Source organism: Thunnus maccoyii, chromosome 15, assembly GCF_910596095.1.
Source record: "Thunnus maccoyii chromosome 15, fThuMac1.1, whole genome shotgun sequence".
Taxonomy (NCBI): domain Eukaryota; kingdom Metazoa; phylum Chordata; class Actinopteri; order Scombriformes; family Scombridae; genus Thunnus; species Thunnus maccoyii.
In genome coordinates, this window is record NC_056547.1 from 10,215,219 (window position 1) to 10,229,303 (window position 14,085).

The window sequence follows — 14,085 nt, forward strand, 5'->3', positions numbered from 1 at the left end:
GATAAAAACAAAGATTTGATAAGACTGAGCTCAACAAATCCAGGTATGATACAACTTGATACAACAGTGACCCTTGATACTGCAAACTGTATTCATTCATCTACCAAGAATACACATTATACCTGTTGCACATTCATCTACACTAAAAACAGGCAACTTTGCATCCAGTCCTGCTGAGATAGACAAAAAAAACCCCAATTAGAGCGATGTCTTAAAATACACTTTTATTTACAATGTAAAACAAATACATAAAAAAATCCCTATCAATTTAAAACCAACTCAATCCTATTTACATGATAAAACATTTTTAAATGGACAAAAGGGAAAAGCAGTCCAAATAAAGTCAAGTAATGATGTGACGGATGATCGCCTCTGATGGCACGATGGATTTAACTAGTGGACAGCAAGTGTGTGTTAGGAAAAAAGTTCAAGTAAAACATCAGATTGTGCTCATTAGTTTGCATCGTAAACAAACACGACCATCTGTATTTGTACATATGAAGTCGTCTGCAAGGCATCCCGGAAACCTCCTTCGTTTTTAAAGTCTTAATGGAGATTGAAAAACTGGACGTTGATGTTAAATTCAGGCCTCAATCAGCTGCTGGAGCTACTGGTGAACGACGTCCGGCCTCCCAGCCTGCTGGTGATTATCATCATTCAGTTGTAATGTAATCGTGACCTCAGTGGTCCAGGAAGTTGAAAATGCTTCTCTGGGGGCCTCTCTTCTGTCCGACAGGTTTGTTCTCCCTGCAGACCCTCTTAGCTGCAGGGTTCACAGCCGCCACCTGCCCCCTCTTCTTCATCGTCTGAGGATCAAGCACATCCAAAAGTCTTTTATCAACACTTGTAATTAAACAAAACGTCAACAAACACTGAAATAATAAAGTGCTGAATGAATAAATGGGTGAATATTTTTGTGACATAGTTAGTTTTAGCCTCATTCTCACTGCTAAACATGTTGATGACAGGTGTTAAAAACATCTAGTAGCACAACATCTGTCTGGATCTAACGTGAGCAGTGTGGGCTTTGGCTCCACCTAGTGTCATAAATGTAGAAGACGTGTGTGTGTATATAACTTCACCCATCACTCTCACATGACTATCACACACTGAGAAGTCTCTCCAAGCTCTTAGGAAAGTATTTTGTTTTTGTGCTTATTTTAGAACAGTGAGGTCTTGCCAAAGAGACACAACCAGACAGGGTTGAAAAATCTAGCTGAGTTAAGTCCAGACCAGTAATTTACCTCTTTTTTAATCAGTAGGGGAAAAAAAAAAAAAAAAAAGTGGATAACAAATATTCACTTACCGTTTCAGTATAAGCATCGTCTATTCTATTAAATAGATCAATGATTTTTTAAGTATACTCTCCAAACCGGCATTTTATAGATCAGTGGTGAGGTCCAACGTTGCTGTTGCTGTGAGCGACTAATTGCAAACAGTCGTTATGGCCGACGGGTAGAACGACCCCCCTGGTGAACGTGATTTAAGAGTAACACTAAACCAAAGCTACCTTCTATTTAATTTAACTAGCCCTGAAATGTTGCTTATAAAAATTTAAAAAAGGGAGATTTTGAGTGTTTGCATACTCCTTGTATAGCATATTAGCTGATTTTTGTATCCAGCACCTTATGGATGCACACACACACGCACACACACACATAACTACTCCGACTTCTCCTGGTGAACGCTCGTTAACTGTTTTCCATTTAATCACAAGGCGTCTGGTTAGCCAGTCTGAGTTACAACCTAATGACCCAGAGTTGAACATTTTGCAGTGTGTGTGTGTATTTTGGCAATATCGCCATGAAAACACATACCTTTGGGACTGACTGAGCGCACGAGTACATACCAGAGACTTAGATTATACTACTTTAGTACTTCTGAGAATTTTTTTTTTTTTTTTTTTTTGCAGCCAGTCTGACATTGTTTTGCTGTTCTGGTTGTAAAAATGGTTTTTTGGAACATCGGTTTCTTTGTATGATTTCAACACTTCTTTTTCTGGGCTTTCACACAGGATGTGGGGTTTTGGACATTCTTATACGCAACACTGCAGTTTACGACCACTCACTGACTCACTCGTGTTATACTGCTTAATACTACTGAATTGTATTCCCGTTTATTTCTCCGTTGTGTACACTGGAGCGCGTAATTCTTTCCCCTGTCTACTGAGCTGGACGACTGTACAGGGACAGAATAACGATACCTCGTGTGAGCAGTTGATTCCAAGACTTAGGTAATTAACTTTTAGCCTCCTTTAGATAGTCTAGTATTTTCAGCATCATATATCTGAGCTTCTGCAGAGAAAGCACACACTTGCAGGTCACCGCAAATGGGTATAACGTTAATCTATGTGCAGCTATTAAGATATTTCACTTCTTATATCTGCACTAATAGGACGACGCGACACGACGCATTCGTTTAGTGACGTTTCTTTCACTCACTTGTTTCTGAGGAGCATCTGAGGTCGAGTTGTTGTCCTTCTCGGGAGACAACGTTTGAAACAGGAATCCGCGGCTGTTTCTGGGCGCCAGAGGATTCCCCTCCGAGATCGAAGCCAACTTCTGCAGGACGGATTTAGGCTGACTCAGGAGCGACCCTCTTCTCACCTGGAGGACATCAATAAAACATAAATCTTAAGACTGACCTTGTACGGATCACAGAGAATACGTAATGAACGTTGTTGGTTAAATATTTAAGGCCGACATCCACTCACATCACATCTCCCGCTTTGCAACATTTTGAACTCTTGTCAGTACAATTTTTGTTTAGTAGACATAAAGAGACAGTAAGACAGTTATTTTCTCCGCTGGCCTCACTATGTAGCCCTGAAAGGCCAATACGACTACTGGATCCTTTATACTTACAAATGATCTTCTGGATCTTCTCAATTACAGCATTTGGCTGGTAAAGATGTTTCCAAATGATAAACGCAATTAAACAGACCCCAGTAAACAGGTTGTCATATTTGGCTTCAAACAACGAGATGTTTTCTCAGCATAAGATCCAGAAAAAAAGGCTTCAGGTGTTAACAGACTAGTGATGAAGTTATGCTATTTCATAACGTCAGATGCCACCAGTTTGTGAAACAACAAAAACTTTATACAAAAGCTTTTGTTGTAAACTGTCTGCAACTAAACTCAAGATTACAATGAAGTAAAGTCTTCTCTAGTAGTAGCATTTATGTGATGAAAGCAACACAAAACAGCAGAATGAGAAGTCAGAAGACTTTCCGCCTTCTATATTCACAGTGACGTACCTGTAAGGGTTGCGAGGGTCTCTGGAAGGGATTGAGAGCTGCTGACGTCTTCTTCTCTGGTTGTGGTGCCACAGGAAGCTCTGGTGATGAGAATAGTGAATTAGTCTGAGTAAAAACTCTTCAATAAACCACTCTCTCGATATGTTGATAAAACAGCAGATTTTAATATATATACACAGTATACTTGCATTTCTTCATTTAGATACTTGTTTGTGTATAATTATTATTAAACATATAATTTATTTCTAGAGAGAGCATTAAAAAAGCATTACAGCAGTACAAATAATGAAGCCCTTTCTACCTAACGTACTATTGTAGAGCCACTTTGTCATTTATATTTGAGGAGGTGAAGAGCCCGGTGACAAAAACTCATGAATGTTACATGCAGCCACACAGTTTTATTCATATCTTGTATTGCCGGGAACACAAGAATTCCACAGCTATTGGGAAATCAACACTCGGAATCAAATAGTCGTTTTGAAACAAGAGGATTGGCAGCATTTTCTTTGCCAGGTTTGGTTTAGCTGGGATATACGCCAGTGTTTTGGTGCAATCTGTGCATGCGTGTATGTGTGTGTGTGCGGCTCTGCTTCGTTTTCCAGAGCGCTGGAGCACATCAGGTGACGTTACCAACAGTCTTCTCGACCGAGTTAAGAGGATGAAAAAGCGTATCAACCGAGGAACATCTAAGATTAGACTATTTCTCTCGGCTAAAAATCTGGAAAGTGTAAATCACACTTTCATCACAAGACCTCGATTATATCCTGTTTACTAGCAGTAGTAAAAATAAAAAAAAAGGGTTTCCCTGTCTTCAGCTTGTTCAACCTGCCAGGATTTTAACTGGAAACACATAAATCAAACTGTATTTAACCAAACTAAGAGGTGATTGTACCTTTGGAATGACCTGTGTGAGCCATTTTTTTTACCTGGTTGTGGTTTAATGTGTTGTTTCCATCTATTTGTTTGCTATTATGATAATCAATATCAACGGTCGGTTGCTTTTAAGGGTTATTGGATTCTTCTTGTGAGGCCTCGTATCAAACCAACCTTTCCTCTGTAGAGTCTTGGCAGTCACTTTCTTGGCCAGCTTCATAAACTGACTATCTTCATCTCCAATCTTCTCATCATCAGCATCCAAGTCTTCCCCTTTCTTGGCTTTCTGTTCAGACTGTGTGAGAAGAGACACGGAGAAAGGAATGAAGATAAAATAACAACACCCCCCTTGCAAGAGGAGAGGAAGGAGGGGGGGGGGGACGATCCAAGCACGCACACACATTTAGCTAGTTAGTAGCTAGTATTACACACAAACATTCACAGACATATAAAGCTACCTGTTCTCTGAGCCACTGTTCTCTCTCCAGTCTCTCCTTCCTCCTCTGGACCTCAGCGAGGTCCACGTCGCCATCTTCCTCCTCTTCCTCACCCTCGCCCTCTGCTCCCGTCCCGTCCATGTTGAAGCCGTCGTCTGGAGGAAAGATTCAAAACGAAGCTCTAAAATGAGTAAATGGCTCGTGGGAGCAACTTCAAAAGACACTTTACTGAGTTTTTAAAATCTAAATTGGATATTTGACGGACTTCAAAAATCTGCTTTACATCTTAATAAATAATAGTAACAAAATAAATGTGAAACTTGTGATCAGTAGCTCAGAAAGTCAGGTGTTCTCGGCTAATTAAAATATATAACTGAAAGCATTTAGTGTTTTGGCTTCATCATCTACTGGTCAAAGTCCAATCATATTCTAAATTCAATTAGAGCTGCAACAATTAGTCGATGGATAATTAATTACCAATTATTTTGATAATTGATAAACTATTGAGTCATTTTTCAAGAGAAAATGTAAAAAAGACCTTTGAGGATGTCACCTTAAGCTTTGAGAAACAGCGATCGATATTTTTTTGACCAAACGACTAATCGGTCCATCGAGAAAATAATCGTTAGTTTCAGCTTTGAATTCAACATTAATTACCAGCATCCGGCAGGTATCAACTACCCATCCTGTAAACTTACCCATGTTTTTCCAGCGGAAGCGGCGAGCTCGTCCCGGACCGTCAGAGTGCAGGTCACCGTCGGCCAGGTAGCGTTCCTGGTACAGCCTCAGACGACGCTTATCATCATCCATTATCTGCTTCCTTTAAAAAACAATAAATACATTTTTAAAAACGTTTATCTCTCAGTTTAAAAAACAATCAAGTATCTTCCTACTAAAGGTTTTTCCTAAACTTTTCATCCACAGAGGCTCAGTCTATACTTGCATTAATGCATTTTAGCCAAAAAGATATAAAGAAATATATTTGATAAACTGATTATTTCAGTTGTGAACAGCCTCGTTAGTAAGATGATCAACACGGTGTAAAACCAGCCAGTTACTCACATGTGGATCTTGTTGACCTGGTCCGCCAGCTCTTCGTCAGAGGGAAGCTCTTCAAGGATCTCCTCTTCCTCGTACTCGCTGCCTCTGTCATCGTCTTCGTCTTCGCTGCCTTCGTCACTGCCCGACAGCTCAGCCTCCGACTCCAAGTAGTCGGCCAAATGCCTGAGAACAGGACGCGAGAAACAACTTTTAAACGACACTTTATGATGCAAATAGTAGCTTTGGTCACTTTTTCTTCCTAATGACAAATTATCTTATTAATTAAATGAGCGTGAAAGATTCCTCATGTATCAATAAAGGTTGATTTGATTCTTCACTTACATTTTCTTCTTTTTCTTAACCCGGTGCGGTGCGAACACACCCTCCATCTCCTCCTCTTCCACCTCATCGTTCCCCTCTTCCTCACCAGCATCCGCCTCCTCCTCCTCCTCCTCCTCATCATCATCATTATCGTCCTCCTCACCATCCTCATCGTCGTTTTCCTATAAAAAGGCAAAATTCACTTGTTCTGTCACTTGGCCCACGTGATAAAAAAAAGACAGTGAGGTTTGTGTTTGTGGAGAAATATTTTTACCTCCTCGCTGTGACTTTCAACATCTGACAGAAGCCGGAACTCACAGTCCTCTTCCTCCTCCTGCTCCTCTTCCTCTGGCTTTGTTTTACTTTACAGAGAGAAATCACTTTGAGAATCTTATATATTATTACACACAAATATTAATATTCCCTTAATCCTTTCATCAAAAACAGTCTAAGGTAATGAGTAAAAGAGGGGGATTCAACTTTTACAGATAGATAAGTGCTTTATGTCAACAAAATGATTGATGAGGATGGTTAATGATTAAAGATCGGATCAGATATTTGTACTCTACCTGTCTTGTGCTGGTGAAGCCGGATGAGCAGAACCTAAAATTGGAGGCGAAAGAAGACAAACATAAAGATTGTGTTACAGGAAGCAAAACCAATAACAGCCTCATAACATTTTAAAACCATGAAAATCTAAAATTTGAGACGGAAAAAAAAAGACTAAATGTGGAATCAAGTTACATACTGATAGCAACAAAACCATAAAACGTAAAAAGAACATAACATGAGGGGATGTCGAGCCACAGGACATCTTAACAACAGAACTTTATCAGGTAAGTAATTTGTTAAATGTATCGTCCGATATGATTTACTGAGAGCAGTCTGCATCATATTTAGTTAACTGAAGTTGATTTTAACCTTTTTAAATCAACACACAAAAAGGCACATATGTTCCTTTACCTTGACTGGGAAATTTGCCTGAACACAGTCCCAGCAGCTGGTCCATGGTATTGTCAGTATCTTCATCCTGTTCTCCCTCTTTACTCTTCTCAGTTTCCGTCTGCTCCTTGTCAGCCTGCGTGGGCGGAAACGCCCCCGAGCACAACCCGAGCAGCTCATCTTCCTGTGTCGCCCCGAGGCCTCCTGCCACCTGTCCACCTCCACTCGAGCTACTCCCCGCCGTCCCAAAAACACCCGAGCACAACCCTAAAAGCTCCCCCATGTTGGCGTCCATGGCGTTTTCATCCAAGCTGTCCAGGATCAACTGTCTCTTGTGGGAGCGAGGCGCACCGGGACGAGGCCCCACGTTAAGGAAGCCATCTGCGTCAAGTAACTGGGAATGGGTATCGTCTTCTAGGGAGAAGCGACCTTGGGAGTCTCCTCCAAGGCCGGGACCGGGAGCCGCTCCACCCAAGGGCCCCGAGTCAGCGCCTGGGGAGGGAGGTGCGTACAGGTCTTGGGAGTCTTCAACAGGGAGGCAGAGAGAGGGCTCGGACAGTTTGCCTGAGCTCTGTTGGACAAAAAGATGAAATTAAAACCACCATCATGTAGAAAAGCTGTATAATTTATAACAAAAATGAATTTTCTGTCTCACCTTGGAAGCAGAGCTGAGGAAGCTGGGCCTGAAGAGGCAGGGAGAAGGGGATCGGAACATGGAGGAGCTGGAAACGCCTCTTCCTGTGGAGCGCTGATGACTGACGGGCTGGTAGGAGGTGATCATGGATCCCGCCAGCTCAAAGCTGCTGTTGTGGCTGTTGTCCTTCACCAGGGACAGAGAGTCGTCCTCTTCTAGAGACGAGGATGAGAGAGGGAGGAAAGAAAAGTAAAGATGTTGAATGGAAGTTTTTTCCCCCTAATTAATAGCAACTAATGATAACTACACATTAGTCTGCTTTGACTGTAAAAAGTAGGACATTACTCACCCATCTTATTACTGTTGTCCTGTCCAGAGGGACCAGACCTCCTTACACCATCACTAAAAAAAAAAAAGAAGAGGAAAGTGGATTTGAAGCTTTATATATTTAAACAGAAAACAAATATGAAAACATTAATATCATCAAAAAGAAACAGGACATCCAAGTAGTAATTTTATAAAGGCAGTTCTATGAATAAATATTTTAAATGCTTGTTCTTTTCACTTGCAAAAGCTACAATTTTCAAAAAGTCTTGCAGTTTTAAACAAAAACAAACACTTGACCTAAAACTCCAAACCCACTTACCCGGTGCGAGAGCAGGAGTTGCCAGGGAACAGCATGAGCGAGCCATCTGTGTTAACGAGGTCAGGAGTCGGCGAGGGTCCGTTCAGCGCCACAGGAGAAGGGCTCCTGATACTCTGGACCACACTGCCTTCCTCCTCCTCCTCTTCTGCCTCATCTTCACCATCATTGCCTCCCAACAGGTCTTCTACACCCTAGGACAAAAAAAAAAGAACAGAGATGATGAAAATAGAAAAGGGACAAAAGCAAAAATGTGTATAAAGTAATTTGATAGTCCTGTTACCTCTTCTTCATCAGACTCATCTGTCATTTCTTCCTCCTCCTCTTCTTCCTCTCCACACTCTTCATTGTCTAGGCGATTCAGCTCGGCCTTGCGTGCCCTATCCTCTTTTCTCCGTTGGGCCATGGCGAGCTGCAGTCGTTGCTTCAGAGTCAACAGCTTCTCTCCTACGCAGAGGACAAGAGGATGTTAGTCAGTCTCAAAACTGCATGACCAGAGGAAAAACCCTGTCCTGTACGTGCTTGTCATGCATATATCCGTACCAGGTTTGGCGACCACAGGTTCCTCCGCCCCCTCTTTAACGGTCACGGTGACGGACTCGGTGAGCAACTCTTCCTGGCCGGACGGGGTGCTGTCTTTGCGGACGATGCTGAGCTGCATCGTACGCTCTCCTTGGGGACGAGCGGGTGCCTGGACGTGACGAAGGTAACGCTCCTTCAGGGCCTCCACACCTTATTGAGGAAGAGAGGGGGAAAACCAGATCTCAGTGTAACAGTAACGGGGTTTAATCTGACTTATGACGGTTTTATTCTTGATTTCTTGAAATCCAAAAAAAGGATCATGACTCACCAGGGTTGAGCGGTGGAGGTTCAAGCTCAACAAAAGCTCCGTCATCAGCGCACAATTTGGCGACAGGTGGGGGGTCCAGTCCAAGCTCCTTTAGTCTGGTTAATTTGTCTTTCTTGGGTTTGGTGGGTTGCTGCGCTGAGGGCTCTGCTGCAGCTGGATCAGCGCTCTCACACTGAGGGGCTGGAGGCTCGACCGAAGCCCCAGATCCAGCCTCTTCTTGCTGGGCTTCAGAATCAGACACGGCTGCGGTCTGGCTTTGTTCTAGAGGGGCTACGGGGGCTTCTTCTTCTTCTCCAGAGCCAGAAGCAGAAGTCACCACAGCGTCTGTTGGGACCGACTCTTGCAGACTCTCAGAGAGGTAAAGCATCGGGCCAGATTCTTGGTCGGGGTCTGGGCTCTCGGTGGCTTCCCTGTCTTGACTCAGGCTCTCCTGCTGCGGGGACGAGGTTGCGGCAGGCTGGTGTAAGGGCTGGATCTGAGTGGATGAGAGATCCAGAGAGGTAGGAGACTCCTGCTCTGTCTCTGCGGATGGCTGTTGGGGCTCACTGGGAGGGTTTGCAGGAGGTGGAGGTGGAGCTGGCAGTGTCTCCAACATCATGGCTGAATACTTTGTAGACCTGAAGGGCAAGTTAGATTATTAATTTGTGGAGGTTACTGTGGCAATCTCAAATCTTTTGATTAAGTTTGATTGTATGACAGTAAAACTAGAAAGGCAACCAGTCGATCCTAAAATCAGATTAGTCTGGAAAAATAGAGAGTGATTTTTGGAATCCATCAGCATATGTAGCTGCCTGCTAACCAGACCCATGTGTTGAATGTTTATTTTTGTATTTACTTCAGCAGTGCCATGGCAGGACCCTCTGGCCTGGCTCTCTTCTTAAAGAACTGGTTGATGGTCTTCGGCTCAGGAATGTGGTAGGGCAGACCGAGTGTAGACTCTACAAAAGACAGAGGAACAAAGATGTAGTCTCACTAACATGGAAGCCTTTTAAAATACGAAGCACACATTTCTAAGTGTGATCCAAAACACCAAATCATCTTGAGGTTCAGGTGGCAGCGCCAAAAAAGCAGCAGTTAGCAGAGAAAAAAACCCACCAAAACAGTAAACACATTCCATTGATAAATAAAAAAAAGTATGTCTTGTAAACTGACCTCTGATCAGCCTCTGAGACTCACTGTGGAGTTGCTTCATTGCCTCTTTGCTGGCACGTGCAGCTTTCCTCTCCTGAAAACACCACACAAGTTGTAAATGAGAAACTCTTTGGTGAGTATTGGTTTAAATGGTGCAGTGTGTAGGATTTAGTGGCGTAGAGCAGTGAGGCTGCAAATTGTGCAAAAAACGCAAAAGGCCCTCTCTAGAACCAGTGTTTGGTTTGTCCATTCTGGGCTATTGTAGAAACATGGCGGTGCAACATGACGAGCTCTGTGAAAGATGACCCGCTCCTTATGTAGATATAAAGGGCTCATTCTAAGCTAACAAAAACACGATTCTTGTTTTCAGGTGATACTATTTAAAACATATTTATGAATATGATATTCCATTATAGTCCGTTCCACTAGATGCCACTAAATTCTACACACTGCACCTTTAATTTTACAGCATTTTGCATTGCCTACCACACGCTGGGGTTTTTCTGGTGCCTCTTCATCTTCCTCATCCAGGTAAGGTTCCTGCACCAAAATTTCAAACTGATCACACAAAGCACATTTGATAGAGCACCAATACCACTAACTATAATCATAACTATAATCAAAAGCAATAATATACCTCATGAAAAATACCAATTATAAATAGTTATTGTATTCGTACGTTATGTTTTTTCATCTTATGCTTGACTGCAGCTCGGATGGCATCCAGAGACTCTTCTTCTTCGTCCTCCTCCTCATCCAGACCAGTGTCAAAGAGTTCTGTGTCACCCAGCAGGCATCCACTGTCATTCAGAGCCCGAGGAAGAGGTGCGTCCTGGGTAGAAATCTGTCTTTTATTATACAATATAATCCATATCTCAAGGAGTCAAGTCTGTGCTTTGTTTAACATTTGACATACACGTACAAGATTTCTGCATATTTTTCTTTACAAATTGTTATACTTTAATTCCTTGATTTAAACAGATCTTGGCCCCACAAACACTACCATATCAATAACTGTATATCCAATTTTATCCCTTTTCCAAACCTATGAAGGCACACAAATGACCAAATTCTTCTCAACACATTTTCAGACTAGACTAGGATCCTTGATGTACTTTAACACTGTATACAAAGACTTCAGAGGTGCAAGAAAGAAAAATTATTATTATTGACAAAAGAACAAGCTGCACTCACCTCATTCACTTCAGAGAATCTCTCTTTCTTCTTCAGTTTTTCCACTGCTTTGCTATGCTTCTCCTTTTTCTCCCGATGCCTCTGGCTCTTCTTCCGATCTTTCATTGATTTTACTTCCGTCTTCGCCTCCTCCTCCACTTCTCCGCATTTCTCTGGCTCAGGCTCACTGTCTTCGCTGTCGACGGGAGCGCGGGTTATTCTCTTGCTCTTCTGCGCCCTTTTCTTTTTCATCTCATCCTTCTCTTCCGCCTCTCCGGTCTCCATCTCCTCTCCACTGGAAGCAGACAACACCAGCGCTTCAGCCATGTGTACGCTGTTGTCTGCAGCTGCCTCATCATCCTCCTCCTCGCTGTCGCTGTCTCTGATGGCATTACGGCGAGGTTTTCTGTGAGCTGTGATGTCTTCATCGTCATCAGAATCTGGAAACAAAATAAACATTTAGAAACAGTCAAATAGCACAATGGTCATACTAAAGAATTTGAGACTTTCTTGATGTGGTGTACCACTTGGAAAAAAACCCTGCATGAACATATAACATAAGCAAAAGATTGTTTATCTGTTGTTAATGACTGTATTCTGGCTTGAAGCAAAACATATCAGTTATCTGTACATGCAGTAAAGTGCTTGAGAAACTTATCTACTGTAGCACTTCTTTTTGCATATCATGGATTGCAATTCAAATATTGATCTGACTGTTGCACTTATTGTGAGCTTTGTGTCTATAAAAAGCCTCAACTGCATAATGTAAATGTACTTGAATTTTGCAGACATTAATATAAATGGACCCCTCATTTCACACAGCCAGAGAGGGTCCTGTCTTGTTGTCAGGTTGTATCATCTTCTATTGTTGTGTTACTTCACCTGGACACTCATCTCTATTGTTAGTTGTCTCTGCCACCATCTCCTCTGCCGGAGAGCCCATCCCGCTGTCCGAGTCACTCTCTGTTGCTGTCTGGGCCACAGCTGGGAGCCCCTCAGCCTGGGTACAACAACAAAAAAAAAAAAAAGAAATCAACCACCATACAATTAATTTTTTTATTTGGCAAAATATGTGGGGGCTACAAGATACTAAGATGTTTGTTTAGAAAGAAAATATTCTCTACATTCAATGCAATGTCTGATCTAGCAAAGGTACAATTTGACAAAAGTGATAAGCATTATTATTACTGTCATATCAAAAGCAGCATCAATGATAGTTGTCCAACTTACTGAATAACGTGGTAGCTTAAAAGTTATGGCAAGTATCTGTATTTGTCAAAATGCATTTAGGAAACTGATTTTTCCTTGCAAAGTTAACATGAAACATGGAGGTCAGTTGTGTGGCTTTGGGAAGCCAAATGGCTGTTAAAGAACATTAGTGGCGCCTTGCAATAAAGCAAACAATGAGCACATAAGTTAGCTAGCGATGGCTTCCTCCGGTTGCATGAGGCATTCATTAAACAGCACAAAATAGACTATTTCAGACACTCAGCGGCTGTCCCATAGAGGTTATCTTGGAAATATATTTATATACTGTATGACATTTAACAACGATAAAGTAAAACGCCTTTACTCGATGAGAGCAGGCCAAATCTGTAACCACCATCTCAGCCGACTAAACAAAACCTAGCGAGCGAGCTAACCGGCTAACGCTAACAATATCTGTAATTAGCAAATGTCTTCATATTATAATACTTTCACGACCTTGCCGGTTTGTTCTTATAACTTCTAAATAACGGGGACACATTCATAGTGGATGAATGTCCAAACTAGCTGCCGCCGAGAGCATTTCCTCACCTGTTGTTGAGCGAGGACGAGGCTCATTTTTTTCCGCCGTCTAGTTTACGGTCTTTTGCAAAAGAAACCGGTGAAGACAACGTCTCGTCAAATCGTAGCAGCCACAACAGACGTCCAAGAGTCAATGTCTGCGTGGCAAAAGGCTATTTTAGTCGTTTAGAGCGCATTTAGACCGCGTTTAGCTCGGCTGCCTCTCGTCCTCCCGCCTGTTCCACACACCGAATAGAAATTTTGATCTTTCGCGCGCCGTGACAGCTGGGCCGCCGTCTTTCGTCATCGAGGTGTCAATCGCACTGTTCTCGCTTTCCTATTGGTTAGCTGGGTAGTTTTGTATCCGCCCGTTTGACGTCACTACCTAAAAAGAGCATATTTTAAGCACCGGGACTGTTCGGGCGGGCGGGGCTGAGGGAATTCCTTGAAAGAAAGAAAGAACGAAAGAAAGAAAGAAAGAAAGAAAGAAAGAAAGAAAGAAAGAAAGAAAGAAAGAAAGAAAGAAAGAAAGAAAGTTCAATTCAAGTACATGCTATAAGTGCAGATATACTTGAATAAAGAAATGTGTAAACAGAAAGTGTCACATTGAAACATTGAAGTCAAGTATTTCAATGAAAAAAGGTAAAATTAACCCTTACATACTATTCAGGGTCATTTTTATTATCTGTTTTTGATCTAAAATATTAACAAAAAGTTCATTGCAGGGTGAACTAGTTAGTGTTAAAACTACAAAACACATCTGCAAGGAGGCTGTTAAAATTTACCTCATGGTAAGACCCGGTTTAAAGGTAAATTACAGTTAAAGGATAAGTTCATAATTTTTCCAGTCTGTCTTAAAACAACAGTCAGGTGCCCTGAAAGAGGTTTTCCTCACTGTAATCATTCCTCCTGTTCATACTGGCTATTAAAAGATCCCCTTCAAATGTTTTTTCAATCTTAAGTGATCCACAGTGTGTCCACACAGTCATTTTGTGCAAAAATGCATTTAAAAGTTTA

General features: G+C 42.0%; 1 protein-coding gene across 1 annotated transcript; it reads right to left on the reverse strand.

Moving 5' to 3' along the window:
* Nucleotides 1-205: 205 nt before the first annotated feature.
* Nucleotides 206-13,368, reverse strand: LOC121913515 (claspin). The gene is made up of 24 exons (XM_042436176.1): nucleotides 13,099-13,368; nucleotides 12,184-12,301; nucleotides 11,323-11,741; nucleotides 10,808-10,960; nucleotides 10,615-10,668; nucleotides 10,150-10,222; nucleotides 9,833-9,935; nucleotides 8,998-9,614; nucleotides 8,691-8,879; nucleotides 8,431-8,594; nucleotides 8,151-8,341; nucleotides 7,854-7,906; nucleotides 7,526-7,719; nucleotides 6,892-7,441; nucleotides 6,498-6,531; nucleotides 6,203-6,290; nucleotides 5,950-6,110; nucleotides 5,629-5,790; nucleotides 5,265-5,386; nucleotides 4,588-4,721; nucleotides 4,304-4,424; nucleotides 3,257-3,336; nucleotides 2,442-2,606; nucleotides 206-806 (listed from the first exon to the last, which is right to left on the reverse strand). Exons 1-24 carry the CDS (start codon nucleotides 13,123-13,125, stop codon nucleotides 681-683), a joined length of 4,098 nt encoding a protein of 1,365 aa, XP_042292110.1. The 5' UTR covers nucleotides 13,126-13,368; the 3' UTR covers nucleotides 206-680.
* Between the last annotated feature and the right edge of the window lie 717 nt (nucleotides 13,369-14,085).

Excerpts from the sequence above, each read along its gene's own strand:
- LOC121913515 (XM_042436176.1), bottom strand. The coding sequence starts at position 13,125 with ATGAGCCTCGTCCTCGCTCAACAACAG. Across the intron at positions 7,907-8,150 it reads AACTCCTGCTCTCGCACCGG|TGATGGTGTAAGGAGGTCTG; the intron begins GTAAGTGGGTTT and ends TTTTTTTTTTAG. Across the intron at positions 7,720-7,853 it reads GGACAACAGTAATAAGATGG|AAGAGGACGACTCTCTGTCC; the intron begins GTGAGTAATGTC and ends CCTCGTCTCTAG.